The sequence below is a fragment of the Camarhynchus parvulus genome, chromosome 20 (genome assembly GCF_901933205.1).
Source record: "Camarhynchus parvulus chromosome 20, STF_HiC, whole genome shotgun sequence".
Taxonomy (NCBI): Eukaryota; Metazoa; Chordata; class Aves; order Passeriformes; family Thraupidae; genus Camarhynchus; species Camarhynchus parvulus.
Genome location: NC_044590.1, coordinates 8,200,017 through 8,218,112, shown reverse-complemented (window position 1 = coordinate 8,218,112; position 18,096 = coordinate 8,200,017). Strand labels below are relative to the sequence as shown.

Genomic DNA, 18,096 nt, shown 5'->3' with positions numbered 1-18,096 from the left:
CCCTGTGCTGAACCCATTCTCCTCCCACAGCTGCTGTGGAAAGCTTCTAGGTGCAGGCACTCAGCGCAGGGAAGGAGGTAAAGTCTCTGCTTGATCTGTTTTGCTCATCAAGGCATTGATTTCTGGCTGAGGGACTGGATTTAACAGTGTTATGTCCTAGCAGAATTTCACCTATGATCAATATAAGCTTTGTCTTTCTTCAGAAACTGTGTTTTCTTTCTCTTAATTAGTTCTGTGACTGCATACCTGGGATTGTTGTGTTGGTGTGAGTTCCTGCAGTTCTGATGGAAGCAAAACAAAGGTGGTTTTACACTTCATGCAAGCAGTCCTGTCAGTATTATGCTTCTTTCTGCCTTCTGCTGACCTGAACAAACTGCTCTGTGCTTAAACTGCTGCATATTCTCCCTACTAGTATTTATTTAACAGCCTGATACTTTGATACTAAGAAAAATGAGAGTGACTCTGCTTGAGGAGAGATGAATGCACACGAGGATAAAGCTCTGCATTGGCTTTGTCCATCCCTCTGAGATTTTCCAAGGGTTGGAAAACCAAAGAGGAATTGTATGGCTTTCCCAAACTCTTGTAGAAGCTGTTGAAGGGGAGAGAGATCACTTTGCTTTTTGATGTTGTTGAGGGTTTTGTGCAAAAGGCCCTTTCGTGACATTATGCTTAGCTGTTCCCATTGCAAAACTCTTTTTTAATTCTTCTCAATCCTGAAAGTGAAAGGTGAGCATACACATCCACTTTTATTTTAAGTCTGAGACCAACTAAAGTCCTGAACAGTTATGAAAAGAGAGAAAACAGGGTAAAATCTATTTTATTCCAGATATTATCTAAGAAAGCTGAAGACTAAGAGTTGACCCGTGGCTGAGACTTCACCTGTTAGTTTCGTTAGGGCACATTATCACTAAGGTGCTTTTTGGGCCTTGAATACTCATAGTACATGCTGATGAGACCTGTGATGGATGTGGCACCAAAAAAAAGAAGAAAATAAAAAAGAAAAAGGAGGCCTGTGGGTTTCGGGGTTTTGGTCACCTGGACTTCTGCCTACTTCTGGTCCTACTTCCACATGTGTTCTCTCGAGAAGACAGACTCTTGACTTAATTAGGACTGAGGTTTTTAAGGTGTCCCCATTGTCAGGAGGTTTAGACAAGCAAATTTTGAGCATCAGTGCTTGAAAATGTTCCACTTGCAAGCAGCAGTGATACAGCCATGAGTTGTACCAAGAGAGGCTGAGGAGAGCTGTGTGTATGAGCATGAATGTGCCCTAGGGCTATGCTGTGGTATTAGGAAAAATCACTTCTCTTCACATATTTATTCCAGGAAGATCATTCCAGCCAGTTCAGTAAGCCTTTAGCACAAAAGAAAACAGTTTCTGCAAGTGGCAGGTGCTTTCTCCAAGGCACAGGGAGCAGGAGTAAATGTGTCTTCCTGTAAACAAATATTTCCACCCTTCCTCTGCTGGCTTGTGAGAGGAGCAGTGTGAAGCTCCCTGGCTGCATGGTTTATTTACCTTGCTGAGTGCTAGTGAAAGGTTTGAGTGAGGAGAAGGAGCCTTCCTGTGCTGAGTGCTACTGAGGAATGTGTGCTCAGGGCTTTCCCACGCCACAGCACTTGGGGGTGGGGAGGTGATCCCTGCCTGTGCCACCCAGCCCCAGGGCCACTGGGGCTTTGCTGCTGATCGGCTAAACCAGCTGAAAAGGACAAACTTTTATTAATATATTTCTATTAAAAAGTTATGGGGAACTTTAAGAGTCACGTTTCTGACTCCCAGTTCAAGGATAAAATGTTTTTTGCATCATGGGGGAAGAGAGATTGTGAAGAGGGTGATGGTCAGGGGCTCAGCAAGAAAAGGTGCCTCCAACTGCTGCTCAGTTTTCTATTATCAGGTGCAAGGAAAAAAATGTATTTTGTAAGCTGTTCTCTGCAAGTATTGTAAAGAGTTAATAGCTCAGGTACAGAAGTGAAATAAGTTGTTATTGTTTGCCTCCAGTGAGGACCAGCTCCCAGAGCAACATAATGATCTCATCTGTGGGTGAGGGTGGGTGGTCAGATTGCTCAGCCCTCGTGATTCCTCCTCACTGTCCCCTCAGACAGGAGTTACAGCAGCAAATAAGTTCCCGTTGTAGGTGTTATACCACTCACCAAGGAATAGACAGCCTCTTGGGTGACAAATTTTTATCTCACAGGTCTAGGACAAATGCTGTCCTTGGTTGGTGCTGGTTTGTTCCCTCTGGTGTTTGTTTGGCAGCAGCACTGGCAGGCTGTGGGCAGTGAATGGTACCTCTGCAGGCAGATTCTGCTCCCTGTCCAGGTCTGTTTGTCTGCAGTACAAACACAGGTGATGTCAGGTTTCATCCTGAACTCCAGCTGTCCGTTGTATCCTGGTCCTTGAGCGAGAACAGGATCCACCAAAGAGCAAAAATGAAGATGTAACATCCTTTTGGTCAGTAAGTGGTAAAGAAGAAGAGCTATTTTACAGCCAGCCAGAAGGGGAAATCTATTTTCATGCTTCCCTAGCATGAAACTAAATTGATTGTGGAAGAGTTTGTTAGCCAAATAGCTAATGCAATGCGTCACACATATATATAAATATAGAAGATGTGATTAGCAAGTTCCATAGCTCATAAAAGTGACACAAAACCATATTGCAAAGGTACTGTGGATTGAAATAAAGATTTTAATTGCCAAGTAACAGTGGATATCATCAGGCCTCAAGTAACATTCAGACTGGTATTCATGTATTTGCTCTGAAGGAGTGACTTTTTTCCTCTCTTATTTTTTTCTCTTTAACCTGTGCTGTGTACAGGGTTTATCCATGTCATTATTACATTTAGAAAATTATTTGTTTCGTAATGAAGAGACCTGAAATATGCATGTGGCCAGACTGGAGATGGCACTCACTTTTAAAGTCATGAATCTGGAGAGGAGATAACAGCTTGCATTAGGTTTTTGCCTTTAAAGTGGTAAATTTGTCACGCTGGGAAAGAAATGTTTCTTCAAGGTCCATTTCATTTCTTAATCAATCCTCATGTAAGTGTTCAATTACAGCACCAAATCACCAAACACCCTGGGATTGATGTTAGAAGTATATTTTTGCCGTTTTTGTGCATTTTTCTAAGTTTACATTTTCTGGCAATTAGGCATTCAGTGATGTGCTCAGACTTCTGGTAAAATTATTATTCAATGATAGAAATTGAACATGAGACACAAAGATTATCTTCCAGTTCTGCCCCCAAAAACTTACAGTCTTAACTGGCAGCTGAGGAAACTGCTTGTTGCTGAGGGTGGGGGAGAAATCTTTGGAATATAAGAAACTTAGCATTTAGTGAGCTATGTAAAATACAAAGAGAAAATTGTGCCAGCACATTAGCTAGCCCAGAAACCCATCAGCTCTGCAGAGAGTGCAATAACAGCCAGCTTATAGAGCATTTCCTGTGGTTGCAAGAGCATGTGCTACCCCTTGATTGCACATTAGGCCATCTCTTCTCAGCTTGTCATTAATTCCTAGACAATGCCTTGCTCTTCAGTTATAATTGCTGAAATGACAGCTGGCATGAAAGTATGAAGTTGCACAACAGTTGAAGCTGTGGCCAAAGACCACTGTGGATGCTGTTGTTGGGCAGGAAAAGATTTGACTGCTTTTTTGGGGTTTTTTAATATCCAAATCTATCTACCCACAAAATACTTTTTACATTACAAAGGAAAAATCAGTTATGTAACTGGGATAACTTTCCTTTGCCAAGGAATTGCAGAACAGTGTTGAGCTTGGGACAGACATAAATTTGGGACCAAAGACCTATGCAGTGAAATTCTTTGCTACTGCTGAACATTTGTTTTCTTTGCAGAGGCCTTCTGATGAGCTGTGAAATAGTGAATGAATAAAAATTAGCATTTCTTTTGTGCAACACTGGTTTAAAATTGATTAATTATATATATATTGCTTATGTTTGTAGAATGAATTGGTTATGAATTGTTCTCCTGGCCTGAGAACAAGTAAAATCTGAATAATTAATCAATTAAAATGTTTTCTTATGCTGAAAACATTTTGACCCTTGTTGATATCTGGATAATCTAGACAAATTTTTTTCTAAGAGATGCCAGAATTTCTTACAATTATGTGCCAATTTGTGTGTTAAAAACTCAATATGAGGTCATAAATACCAATTTGGTGTGAACAGTTACCTCTGCCTGCCTGAATTTTGCAAAGGAAGTCCATGTTTAGTTTTAAACTTGATTCTTGAAGTAGTTGGTGATGAAAATAGTGATGAAATTTCAATCTACACCTGAGAAATGTAGATCACACTTTGGCATCCAGATCGTGAGTCCATGTGAAGCCCCAAAAATAAAGTGAGAGCATGTTCTCAGCAGCCTGTCACTCAGATGCCTTACATTGATAAAATTAAAACCTCAGTAGAAAAGGAGCAGCCTCTTTCAAAAGCTTCTGCTGGACAGCTGGTTTGCATTAATGGCAGTCTCAGAGCGTGGCAGTAAAGTTGTGCTCCACTCCGTGGTGGGTTCAGCAGGGAGAGGCCTCTCTTCAGGAGGGGTCAGACCTCACTTTTTGCAGTGTAAATACAAGGTTCCTCAGAATAACAGCACAGTCTCCCTTTCAAAGATTTTTAAACACCAGGGGCTGACTGTGCTCCATTTACTTTGTTTTAAAAGGAGCTGACTTCTAGGAGAGGGGAAGTCCGTGGGAGAGGCAAAGGTGTTGACAGTGATGCACTGGAGGCTGCAAGGAGCTGTGCTACTGCTGCCCAAGGGGAAAGCTCTGCTCCACCTCTTGCCATTTAATGGAAATTAAATATTAACTGGTACAGTCAAAGCAGGAATCTTCTCTGAGGCAGAGCTTTTATTTTGGAGGTGTCTTGTGTCTCCTTGAGGGTTTTGTGTGACTTTGTCGCCAGGCTTGCAGAGGTGGCACTGGGGAGATGGGAGCAGCTGTGGCAGAGAGAAGCAGTAAGGTAGGGGCAGTAGTAAAGGGAAGAGAAGGAAAATACAGAGAAAAGTTTGTGTGGTGAGAAAGGGGGAATCTGCAGAGAAGAAAGAAGTTACATTTCCCTCACATGCTGCTTGACTGTCTCAGGAGCATTGGTGGAAGTCAGATAGAAATCTCAAAATGTGGATTAATGTGCAAAATCAACACAGAAAACAGTCACAGAGATGTTTGGATGTTATAGAGACTTCTCTGTGGATTTTATTTTCATTGCTTCTGTAGGATATAAAAAAATCCAAAACCATAGGATAGTAACAGCTTGGGAAATCATGAACTTGGCCTTGATTATTCAGCTTACAGTGCAGTTGGCAAAGAATATGCTAAAATGTTATGGAAGCTTCACTGAATAATTGATTCAGTTTACCTAATGATTTTGAAAATGTCTAGAAGGCAATAGAAGAGCTAGTGTAAAATTACATATAAACATCTGTATCAAGGAACATCATACCTGCATAGTCAAGCATTTGAAGGTTAGGAAACATCAGATTCATGATGCTGTGCAGTTCTGGTACTGCTTTTGTTGTATCTCATCTCCAAGCACTGTGTGAGGTAATGCTGTGGTGGAAAACACAGAATTCAGCTATTTGATGAGAGACTGGGATGGTGTTTGTGGACAAGTTCAGCCTGACCCTGCTTGAGTCAGCACAGGCTGTGCAGCTCAGGAGTTTCTGAACTGCTCTGCTGGCAGTGGATAACACTCTTGCATGGGCCTTTTTTTTGTAGTTTGGATGCCCCTTCTGTTTGTATTGGCAGGGTTTAAACACTGACATTTCTGCACTGCAGCACTGTGACCCCTTAACTTGAGAATACCTGCACTGTGTGAAGAGGAGCCCACTGAGTTACCACAGATAAAAAGATGAGCATGAAAATTTGACGTACAAAGTCTGTAACTGGCAGATTAATTGATGCTGACAAGTCATTACCAGGACAAGGATCACTCTACTGTTGTCAGATTTCTTACATTGTTGTGGCTCTTCTCCTGGAACCCCTGCAGCACTGAGGCTGGAAAAGCCTCAAGACCAATGCCTGGATCTGGAGAACTCAGTTGAAACTTACAGGGATGCTAAGTAATGGGTCAGAGTGGAGATGTGCTGACCAGCTCCCTCTTTTCCACTGGTATTTGGAGATTTATTTTGCTCAAGAGAAAGAGAATTGCTAAATTACAGCTGTGCTGACAGGGCAAGCTTTTATCCCCAGTGGCATGACAGTACATGTGACAAGGCAAGTTAAATGGTGACCTGGGAACTGGAGGTTCATGGCCACTAACTAGCCTAGGAGGAGGCAAATCCAGATTTCCTTTATCATGTCTTGTTATCCATCAGTGAAGGATTGGGTCCAGGGTGAAACTGCATCTGGGGGAATCTTTATTTTTTGGTGTCCATGGAGTCACCCAAATAAAGTCAGTTTTGCTGGTTGTTTTTTTTCTCAACAAGAAAGAGTCTACATCCTTGCTGTAAGGATGTTCCCTTTTTGGCCCAAAACATTTCCTTGTGATTTGTTTTTGAAAACAGACCAGTGTGATTTCCTTCTATAGCTGTAGCATTGTTAGATAGAAGTGGTTAAAAACACTTTCTCAGAGTACAGTAAAATCTAACTGCTTTGCCATGGTTCAAATCCTGAGAGTAACTGTAAACCATCCCAGCACTTTCAACACCATTGTTGATCTGGATTGAGCTATACAAATGACCAAGCTCAAAAGGATGGTAAAAGCCAGGCTCTTAAAGCTGCTTTGGTCATCACTTATTAAAGCTCTTCGAGGCTCTGTGGGTTGAGTACTCCCAGGAGCAGGGGAAGAGCTTTGACTCAGAAAAGCTGAACTGTGAAATGTGCTTTATATCACCATGCAGAGTGCCCTCAAACACCTGGTCAGGCTGACAGGACTGCATGGGATTGTGGTGGGAGACAAATGGATTTATTTAGAATGGGTTTTGTATCTGAAAGTATCTGCAAGAGGTGTTCAAATGCTTTTGGGAGCAATGTCCTTTACCAGACGCTGCTGATGTCAAGTGGTGTAACACTGTAGATACTTTTCATCCAGGTTAATGCAGTGTGCTCTTCCCTGCACTGTCTGAGCCCTTCCAGACAGAAATACAAGACTTTTTGGAGAAGGGTTCATTACACCTAATGGCAAACAGTTGAGCAATCTGCCACAAAAGTACATATGGGTTGAGTTTTTCTTCTCCTTTAACAGGTTGGATAGTCTTGAAGTGCCTCCACAGCTGACAAGCATGCAAGGTTTTATGAGTCTTCTTGCCCAGTAAATGCAGGCAGATGTTGTAGGATTTGGAACCTTACAAGGCACTAGAGTATAGCTGGTGGGAGGTAATTTTGATGAGTGCTTAACGTCTCACTAAAAGTGTAGCAGCTTGGAGAAGGCAGTATTTACTGCAGGAAACATTAGCTTGTCAGAGAGCTAAAGCACTGCAAAGAACCTCTCTGAATGACCGTGGAAGTCTTCAGGCAGATGTTGTTCATAGCCCAGGGTAAAGCACACTGTGCAGGGAGGAGGACTGGGGCTTTGCCTTCATCACCCACAGCCAGCAGTGCTTCCTGCAGGAAAACAGCCTGATGATGTCAGAGTGCACAGGCCATTGTGTGCAGGCTTGTAAAACACCATGCAATTCAGCTGACCCCTGCAGGCATTTATTTTATTAGTCCTAAATGGTCCTAAATCCTTTGAGAGAACTCTCTGTGGAATCATTGTGTGTTTCATCTCAGAGTTAGAGGAAATACTTAGGTCTGAGCTTCCTCATTCTGTTTTTTTGAGAGTTAAATCATGACACAAACGTACTCAGAAATGCCCACGGTAGCCACCTTCAGTGTTGCATCTTTTCAGTGTTCCTGGGCTCAGCTGGCTGCCCAGAGGGCTGTATAAACCCTGAAACTGTCCAGCTGTGTTGAACCTGGCCATCTCCTCCTCTGACTGTTGGGTATTTCATTGAATGTTGGAAGTGCAAACCATCTGTTCTTCTAAATATAGCAGTTTATTCTCTTCTGAGCAGTACAGGAGACTTGGAGAACACCTCCCTGCTGTCAGGGCCCCTCTGACCTGTGAAAGACAAGGACACAAACCTGATTTCCAAAAGCTTGCTCTGGTTTTGATCTCAGCTACACCACAGGCCCATCCTGTCTTCATAATCACCACTCCCTAAGACACCAGTATTCCTGTGTCATTCTGTTCATTCATGAGCTGAAACATAATTATTTTTTTTTCTTAGCAATGCCAACGCTAAATGCTGAATACACTGAAAATAACCTTAAATATTCCTTTCTTTTCTTTACTTGCTCATACCTGGCAAGGAGGGGAAGAAATGCAACCTTTGCTGCAGTGACTGAAAGACAGATGTAGAGGGTGAGAAGCTGGTATGAAAGTTTTTGCAGGCCAGATCACGCACCATTTGAATGATCATTGACCATGGCGGGGCTTTTTGGGAATGCTCGAATTAAAACGTGAATGAGGGGAAAACAGCAAATGAAATCCATCTGTTTGAGAGCAGGAATAGAACATTAATCAGCTCACAAAGAGTTTTTCTGTACATGTTGCCCTTGGACACTCCCATAGAGAAAGGGCCATATCTACTTATCGAGGGAAAATCGTGGCACTGGCTCTGCCTGGCATGTGGACTCCTTTCATGCAGTGTCTGTCCATGAGAGTGTGTTTGTGGTAGAAATACTTCACAGGAACACTTACAGTGCCACACATCTGAAGAGCTGTTCTGCTTCAGAGTTCAGATTGTTTTATTATGAGCTAAATGTTCTTTAAGCTACCTGTGAATGAGGGCATTGTGACATTTAGCAACTGGCTTGATTGAACACAGATGTGAGCCATATTCCATATGGAGAAGATCCAAAGGGGGAGATCCTAGGCTTGTTTCTGATTTGCAGGGAGTTTGGATGCAATTACTTGGCATTGAGCTACCAAGATAGATGGAAACAAATCGCTTGCTCCCACCTCTACAGTATTTCACATGTAAAACCAGCCTCAGTTTGAGAGTGTGTGTTGTCTTCAGAGGTCCATGGAAAAAAAACAATATATGTGAAAGCAAAAGTCCTGTAGAAATAGGCAGAAATGAGAGGGGGCCAGGCATTAATGTACATTGCTTACCAAGGGGCTTCCTAGAAGTACCCCTTTCCACATAGCACCACTTTCAAACTTCATTCCAGTCTTCCTCTGAATATTACAAGAAGTGCTATTACTTGGGAAAGTGTTTGAGGGGAAAAATGGTTACATGGGAAACAGGGCTAATTTGCAATATCTGTTGATAATTTTCCAGTTTCTTGAGTGTAAAATTTACTGATGCAAAACTGAAATTGCACCTGGCAGAATTCATTTTGTTGTGGAAGTGTTTATTTCCTACCAACAATTTACTGAGGAAAAGCAAACATTTGGGGCTGGTTCTGGTATGTTTTCTGAACTGCTGAACTCTACAAGGCTGCTCACAGAAATTGTGACCTGCAGGCCTCATTCTGTGTTTATGGAGAGAGAGGGTTTATCTCTGTCTCCATTGCCTGTGGCACTTGTTTGTTTTCCTGCCATTTGAGCTGAGGGTGCATCATTGAAAACGTGGTCTCTCCAGCCTGCCCTGTGAAGTGGAACAGGGTCTGAGCTATAATAGTTCCCAAGGCAAACATTGCTGAACCTGAATCTTTAAGAACTTTCTTTTCCGTACAGATAATTGGGGTTTTTTTTTCTCCTTTTCATCCTTGTTTAGCTGGGAAGAAACTCCAAGTGTTTACTGACTTTGGTTGTCCCCAGTGTCCTTATCTGTAATTATTCTGCTGTAACAGTGAGCTGCCAAGACATCCTGAGCTTAGCAGCTCTCAAGGTGTGCTGTGGGGAGGGGGTTCAAATCTCTGAATGCACTGCTGGAGGGCAAGGAAAAGGCTTGTGTTTGATCCCAGTTAGACAAACAATGCTGAGATGGTAGTCCTCCTTGGTCAGGATACAATGATAGGAACCAGAAAAACAGAAAAACCTGAGTTGACAGGTTGAACTTTGGTTTATAGGGAATACCAGTCTTCAGCACTTTCACAAATATTTAAGTATGTAGGCAAAAAATCTGTCCTTCCTTTGGAAAATCTCCCGTGCAGAGGGAGCCAGCCTGCACTGGCCTGTAGGAACACCCGAACTCGGGTAGCTCAGCCAAAGTGGCAAAAATATAATTTACAAAACCCCAGTGTAAAATCACCCCACTGGGTCCAGTCACAGTGCCCTGTGGGGAGCTGTGGAGTCATTCCCCATCCTCTCATCCCCCATTCCTGCCCTCTTCTCCCTGCTCACTTACCTGTGTGTGCATGGGCACACTCGCTCCTCACAGCTGGTACGAAGTTCTGAGTGGGTTCTTTAATCCAGCTGTGTGAATCCCTCCTTTCCTCACTATCTCTGACTGTTTGGAAAGCAGGAAGCTGCAGTATCATGTGCAGGTAGCACAGCAATAAACATGTTCTCATCACAATTTACACATAAAGCGTGAGTCCCTCGAGGTGACTCATCCCCCTCCTGACAGCTTTAATAAAGGATGATGGATTGTTTCTAAATGACAGTTTAGGAAAATCAAAAATTCCCCCCTGTATTGTTTCGAGCTCTGGTGTACAAGAGCTGTTTTGTCTTCTGTGGAAGTTGTTTTTGCCTGTAAGCACTGGGGCTCTATTACTCTCCTTCAGAGTGGTGAGAAATGCTGCTACCACAGGAATATATTCCTGCTGCTGCATACCTGGCACTTTTGGCAAAACTGCCACGGGTGGGAAGTGGGGAAATGCCAGGATGTGTTGCTGTCTCTGGGATGCTGCTCTGGGCAGATTCCCCATGTGGGCTGTTGGAAGGGATTGAGCACTGATCCACCCAGAGCTGCCTGCAAGGCAGGAATGCCAGGAGAAGGATCCCCAGTCCCACCTGCACTGGCTCAGCTCCCTGCCAGCACATCCTGGGCCCTGGGGAGACCCAGGCCTCCAGGTACCTGGCAGTCACCTGCGCTCTGTTTTCTTCCTCTCTGCTATTTTCCTTTTAAAGACCACATGTGGCAACAAATTAGTTCAGGAGGGCAGAGTCCTCTCTCTCGTTTCTTTTTGGCTTGAGATGTATTTCTCAGTGCATGTGCTTTGTAGCTGCACTTGGCAGAGTGGAGTTTGTTCAGCTGTCCATTCCCCAGCTAATCTGGTGTCCTAAAATAAAAACAAGCAAGTGGAACCTCACAGGATGGTTGCCACATGAAGACGTGCAGAGTGTCATATGGTTAAAACAGCACTGCTCAAAGTCGTTCACATGGTGAGAAACCAGATGAGAAAAAAAGGCCAAAGGTCTGATTAGGTACAGATTAGGTCAGTCTGATGGTTCATTGAGGTGACAGAATGAAGCCAAGATGAGCCCAGTGCAGCCAGGCAGCACCAAAATCACACCACTTTGGCACACCACGTGAAATGAAAAATGCTGAAATCAAAACCAGCATAGAGTGAGGTTACATCAAGGCTAGAAATTGAGAGGGGAGGAGAGCTTATGGCTCTGCTACCTCTGCCTGATGAGAGGCAAAGATAGACCATTCCTGTAGATCTTACCTGAACATTTACTTCTGCAAACAAAGTCTTTGTGGTGGTGCTTCCTGCAGCTGAGGGAGCCTGGCTGAACATCAGCTGCTCTGCTTGGGACAGAGCCATGTCCATCCTTCTCTTCCTCATATCCCAGGAGGAAGAAATATCTTTGCTGTCCCAGAAATCTCAGCAATATTGTTCTCACATTGGGAATAGCAACACCAGGGAACAGATTCTTCTTCTGAAAACTCCTGGGTACCTGATCAATTAGGACAGATATCCATGCACAAAACAGCACATGTGGGAGAATGTCTGTGTAATCTGAGGGGTTTTCCTACAGGAGAAGAAGATAAAAAATACTATTCCATTACTTATTGTAAAAAGAAGTAACTGAATTTTAAATTCTTGAATCCTTTGAATCCTTGTGTTCCAGCTGTGTTTCCCAGCCCAATAATCAGTGTTTTAGGGCATGTAATGAATGCCTTTCAGTCAGTAACAGCCCAGAGTCTTTACAGCCTCAGATTTGTGCCATACTTTTTTGTAGTGAGCTGGTACTTTACTTCCTGTTGGAAATTATTTGAATTAACATACCCTGTTACTTTGATTGCTGGTGTGTCTTATGACTGTGACACTCTTTCCCTCAGGCACAACAGGGATTTACCAGGGAGCCAACGGCCTGACAAATTCTGCAGGATTCAGTGCTGTGCATCAGGTATGGTTGAGCCCCTATTGCTGGCAACCCTGTCACTTATTTTAAACCACTTGGAAGATCTGTAGATCAGAGAGGTTATTTCAGTGTTCACATATATTTAAGGAAGGTGTTGCTTTGTGTTTTGCTGAACACCATTCTGCTCTACTCCTTGGGCCTGTCCCTTTGCTGGACTCAGGGTATCTTGGATAATTTTCAGATGTGTCTCAGTGCACACACACTGAGTGCAGTCCTTGCAGGAGCAGGGTGCCCTGGCAGTCTCTGACTTGCTGCTGTAGCAGTGCCAAGTTTCCTCATTCTTCTGCCATCTTACAGCTTTCAGCTATGTAGTGCATCCTCTGCAGAGGGGATGGCTCCCAGAGTCCTGTCATCTCTGTGCTGGCACGGTGCAGTAAGTGTGAACAATCTGAGAGAGGCCTTGGCAGCCCCTGGTGCATGTTGAGCCATCTGAGCTGTCTGTGCACTTCCCTCTTTGAGGGCACACCTGTCCGTGGGCTCCATGCCTCAGATACCTTGGTAAATGTGTGTGTAAAAATAAAACACAAGACAGATGTTTTCCAGTAGCAAATGGCTCTTCTTGTTTGGAGCAAATAAATGAGTACACTGTCCCAGAAAATGTGTTTTGGTTGGCCAGTAATTTCAGTTCCTTGTTCTTAGGGTGATTGTTGACTTGTATTTTTAATGGCAACAGTGGGCAATTTCTTTGTTGCTGCAATTTGGCCTTAAAACATCAGCATTACTGACAGAAGGGCATTTGATTGAAGTATGGAGGTTGCCTAAACAGGGGGAAAACTTGGGCTTTTTTCATTATTTTGTAATCTTATGTAGGAGAAAACAATGAAATTATCTCACTTCTTTTTCAGTCTAATTGTTCTTATGACAATTTGAGTCTTTGTTCTTGAGAGCTCCCTGGTGACTGAAAGTTAATGAAATAGCTGTCACAGACAAAGATGTAAGCTGTTAGGGAGGAAAGTGCTTTTAGTCTTTCTAAAGACTATTTATTAATTAATGTTATTTAATACCAGAGGCTAATTATAATTTCTGAGGGAATAAAAGCCTTCTGCTCAAAGACAATACCCAGAGCATGAACAGAGTTCTCTGTCTGGAAAAGCAAATTCAGTGGACAAGGACAGGAGTTGCAATTAAAACAAAAAGGAACAATTTAAACCTTTTATGCTTTGATTGTTCAGAGATGCATTTTGTAATGTTTTCTAGTGTCCTGCTTTTCACAATACACCCATCAAACATCCAAGGATAATGCTGTGGGGTTTCTCTGGGTGCCTTAAAATCAAGGCAAAGAGTTTTGTGATACCTCAGGTCCCCAGGATCACTTGCATCTCATATTTTTAGTTCATTTTTCTGTAGGTAGGCAAGATCACTCAGGCATTTATTTATTGCTGAGATAGTTGGGCAGACTGTTGTGATCATTGCTGCAAAAAATTGCTATTTTCATTTTTTTAGCCTAACAGCTGATCAGAAGATGTTGCTGATCATAGGAAAATGCAGCCTGTGTTCTCCTTCTCTGATCCAGTTATTCACTCTGTTCTTGCAATTTCTTGGGTGTTTTGCTGTTTGCAAAGATCATGTGTTCCATCATGGGTCTTTTCAGAAAGCCTCCATACTTCACTCTTACATTAAATTGTTAAACTCTGTAATATAAAATGTGTCAGCACTGATAACTAAAATCCTATCAAAAACCCCAGAACTTGCCAGATTTCTGACCTCTTTTTGGTTAGTCTATCCTAATAAAAAAGGAGTATATTTGTGAGAAGCAGAAATGTAATTTCCTAAGTGAATGCAATGCAGTTCTTCAGTGAAATATCCCCGAGCCGTGACTTGCTGCGTGCACAAGTAACACAGCTTTGTGGTGGCTTGCTTGTTTGTAAGGTAAAACCAGATACATGCCAGTTAGATCTGTTTCTTTTTCTCACTCCAAGGAATATTCCTCGTATCCCAGCTTCCCTCAGAGCCAGTACTCTCAGTATTACAGCTCGTCCTACAACTCCCCATACGTGTCTGCCAACAGCATCAGCCCCTCGGCCATCCCCACCTCCACCTACTCCCTGCAGGAGTCTTCCCACAACATCACCAGCCAGAGCACAGAATCACTCCCTGGTAGGTGCCTCTCTTGTGCTCCCAGCCTGGCATTCTCAGCCATCTGGAGATATAAATGCTGTCCTCTTGTTGTTGGAGTTTTTGAAATGGGTATTTTAAATGCGTTTTTTAAATGCGTTTTAAATGCTCAGATTTTCTAGCACTGAACAGTTCTTACACAGGGGTTTGGGAAGAGATTGGAATGTCCAAGCTCTCTAAAACCACCCTGTGTTGGTTTTGTGAGTCTGTGAGGTTTGATCTGCTCTAAGGTAGTACAGAAGGACAATGACAATGACATATCAACCCCAGAGCAGCACTGAGGGCTGACATGGATGACAATGAATTCAAAACAAACAGCCTTGCTCTGAAAAATTCAGTTTCCTCAGTGTCTGATGGCTTTTTAGCCCATATCTTTGTCAAGGATTATATTCACCTCTTACAACAATACTTAATATTGTGCATTCATAAACAACATCAAGAGAAAGTCCCTCTTTAAAAATCCACACAAACTGTGTGTCTGATATGAAAGTTTGAGATGAATCCCACCAAAAAAAAGCCTCAAAATTTGCGTGCTCTCTTTGAATGCCTAATTTTTAAAGTTTCAAAGCTTAAGTAGTTTATGGAATTACTGGTGGTTTATGATCCCCCAGTGTCCTGTTCAAGAGCAATCTTCAGATATCACTTCCCTGCTAGTTTTCATTGGCGTGCAATAACATTTATATAAAACACCACTCAATTTGTGGATGATCACAGTACACACCCACTGAAGGTCTGCTGACTTAGAAAACAAATCTGAACATCTGTGGTTGCTCTAAAAGAAAAATAAACTAGTATTGTTATTTAAAAAGAAGTGATCACAGACTGCTCTAAAAGCAGTTGGAGGATTTTCCGTTCCTTAGATCTTATCTCGGCCTTTTTGAGAAAGGATAATTTCTAAAAGGCTTCCTAGGCACAATCCCAGCTTCTCTGAAGAAGAGTATGATTATTCTAGGAAGTTGCAGAGGCCACAACTTAGCAAGGTGTAAAGAAAAATATGTTTGAAAAGGATTTGTAATGTAAGGTGAGTGAAACCCAGACAGATCTGTGAAACTCAAGCCAATCAAAACAGATACTTTATACATGGGAAGTTTGCTTTTAACTGTGTCTTCTCAGTTATTTCTAAAATACTATCCTCTGAGAAATGGGATAAGGCTCAACAGGTTAGTTCTGTATTTTTAAATAAAAGTTGAAAGTATATTTTCAATCATTCTCATTCATTAAATTAAAAAAAAAAACCAAAAATATTTGAAAAAAAATTTCAGAAGTGTAATTGGTCTTGGGTTCTGTTTCTATTGCCTTTCTAATTTCTGTCTCTGAAAAGAATGGGGGGGAGTAAAATTCCGAAAGTTTTTTCTTTCCAGTGAAAATTTTGATAAAGTTTTTTGAAGCGACATGTCCTTTTTAAAACATTATATATGCAGTTTTGTTGATTCTTGAAATGGTTTTAACAAATCTTAGGAATTAAAACTTATTTATTTTACACTGTTAGCTGTTGGTGTGAAAAGAGTAAGATTTTCTCATGGTGTTTTCACAGTGTTTCTGTTGCTTTTCAGTAAAAGGTTTCGTGCTCTAATTACAGTGACAGAATTTAGGTTTACAATGGAATTTCTTTCTCCTAATAGGGGAATATTCAACAACACCAGCAAAAGATGTAGAGACAGACAGACATCACAGAGGGTCAGATGGCAAGGTACGAGCCCGGTCAAAAAGAAGCAACGATCCTTCCCCTACTGCTGACAGTGAGATTGAGGTAATAACTTTAATTTATATTCCTTTGGTACATCCAGCAAACATGAACAGTTGCCTCTGTTAGCAAATCTGAGAGACAGAACAGAATTAGTAATACAACTGGAACCTGCAGGCACGAGTAGTCAAAACAACTGCTTAATGTCTGTGTTATCAACATCTCAAACTATTCTTCATACGTACCCTTTTTTTTTCCTTTGGGATTTTTGTAAGTCTGATGTTTTGTTCCCCTGACTTGATAGGCAACAGGAGATTTCTGTGGTTGTTAGGAGAGCAGGCTCTTGGGATGGCAGTTCCAAAATTCCTGATGTTTCATTTTGCCTGCTTTCACAAAACATCCAGTCAGTGCTCCAAATGGCTTGAGATCTTAAAAATCTCTAGTCCAACAGGACATATTTCCTGACTGAACCTGTTCTTGCAGTTGCCTAATATGTAACTATATTTCTTTTTTCCACCCCATCTGTCATCACAGCGTGTGTTTGTATGGGATTTGGATGAGACGATAATTATTTTTCACTCCTTACTCACGGGAACCTTTGCATCCAGATATGGGAAGGTAAAATTTAATTTTTTTAGCATTACTGCTTGTCCAGCCAAATTGCGTCGGGAACTGTGGGGGCAGCTAATGAGCCAGCTTTTCAAACAGATGCTGCCTGTTTTATTCAGACATATTTGTATAAACGTGTCCTGTGGTATTTCCTCCGAACATGTGAAAATTTAATTTACCTCCCTTTCATGTTGCAAGTAGCCCCTTGTTTTTCCAAAGCTTGTGTTGTTCAGCTGCCACTTGCTGGGATGTTCTTCAAGTCTGTCATCTGCAAGAGAGAGCATCCAGCAGCCAGGCTCCATTAAACTCCAGCCTGAATAAGCTAACACTTTTTTTGTTAGACCAGTGTTTTCTTACAAATCTCAGACAATTTTTTTAAGAGAGATTTTGTGTTCCTCTGTCTGGTTTGCTGTGAAGAACTGGCTGTGCTTCCCACATTGTTGCTGGAGCTCACGTTTCTAAGGGGGCTTCAGAAATATGTTTAGCTGACCATACTTTAGATGCTCTCTTTGAAACACAGGCAATTCCATTTTTTTAGGTAACTGTGGCTGAGCAGCCTGAACTTGGCTGCTAAGGAGAAAACTCTGGTTCAGATTTAGTACCATGTGCTTCAATTTCTTCCTAAGGCAGCTTTTTATGATAAACACCTAAGTCACTTTGAATTACAGAATGTCAAGCACTTTTAAATGGGTAGGAAAAAAGACAATATCATTACCTAATTAAAGGTGGATGACATAGTTGGCAGCTGTTTCCACACATGGCTTTGAGCACTCAGCTTCATCAGGAGACTGGAAAATAACCCAGCTTCTCTCCAGAAAGCAGAAATATGATTTGACATCATTTCATGGCTTTACCAGCTGTACTTTTTTATGATGGTTATAACAAGCTGAACCTGTAATTAGTAAGATAGATTTATTGTTCACTGTTAGATGTGCACAGTTGTAAAGGATATAAAATGGTGTTTGTGGTGTGGAAGTCTACTGCAGCACTTGGAATGCTGCTAACACTTCTAGCAGCACCCTCTGAAAACCAAGCACGTGTTTCCAGGCAGGGATTTACCCAGAGCCGTGTTGTACGAGGTAATTGAGGCGGTGACTTTTCCCAGAGAACATAATGAACGAGGTGTGCGCGTGTAGGCTCAGACCTACTGCCTACAAACACCAGAAAGAATTAGGCAGGATCAGGAAACAAACTCAGGGTGTGCAGATCTGCTCTGTGGTTGAGCTCAGCCTTGGGCAGGAGCTGCTGAATTCATGGGGAGAATTCCCTTGATGGGCTGGCTTTGTCCTAGCACAGCACCTCTGAAGCAGATGCCTTCACCTGCTGCCTCCTGCACACGTTTAGGGGGTGTAGAGTTGGAATCTGCTGTGTGGGGGCTTCTGTTGGCTGTTTCCTCTATTCTAATTTAGAGAATTATATATTTAAATAATTATTTTG

The 18,096-nt window shown here is 42.2% G+C and overlaps 1 protein-coding gene across 6 annotated transcripts in view; it reads left to right on the top strand.

Moving 5' to 3' along the window:
• The window catches only part of EYA2 (EYA transcriptional coactivator and phosphatase 2), an 88,253-nt gene that overhangs the window by 46,777 nt on the left and 23,380 nt on the right, over positions 1-18,096 (top strand). For all 6 annotated transcript variants that reach the window (XM_030963327.1, XM_030963326.1, XM_030963325.1 and 3 more), the window contains 4 exons: positions 12,169-12,236; positions 14,171-14,348; positions 15,989-16,116; positions 16,585-16,668. In XM_030963327.1, the coding sequence (XP_030819187.1) occupies positions 12,169-12,236; positions 14,171-14,348; positions 15,989-16,116; positions 16,585-16,668 (458 nt within the window). The remainder of the gene's footprint in view (positions 1-12,168; positions 12,237-14,170; positions 14,349-15,988; positions 16,117-16,584; positions 16,669-18,096) is intronic.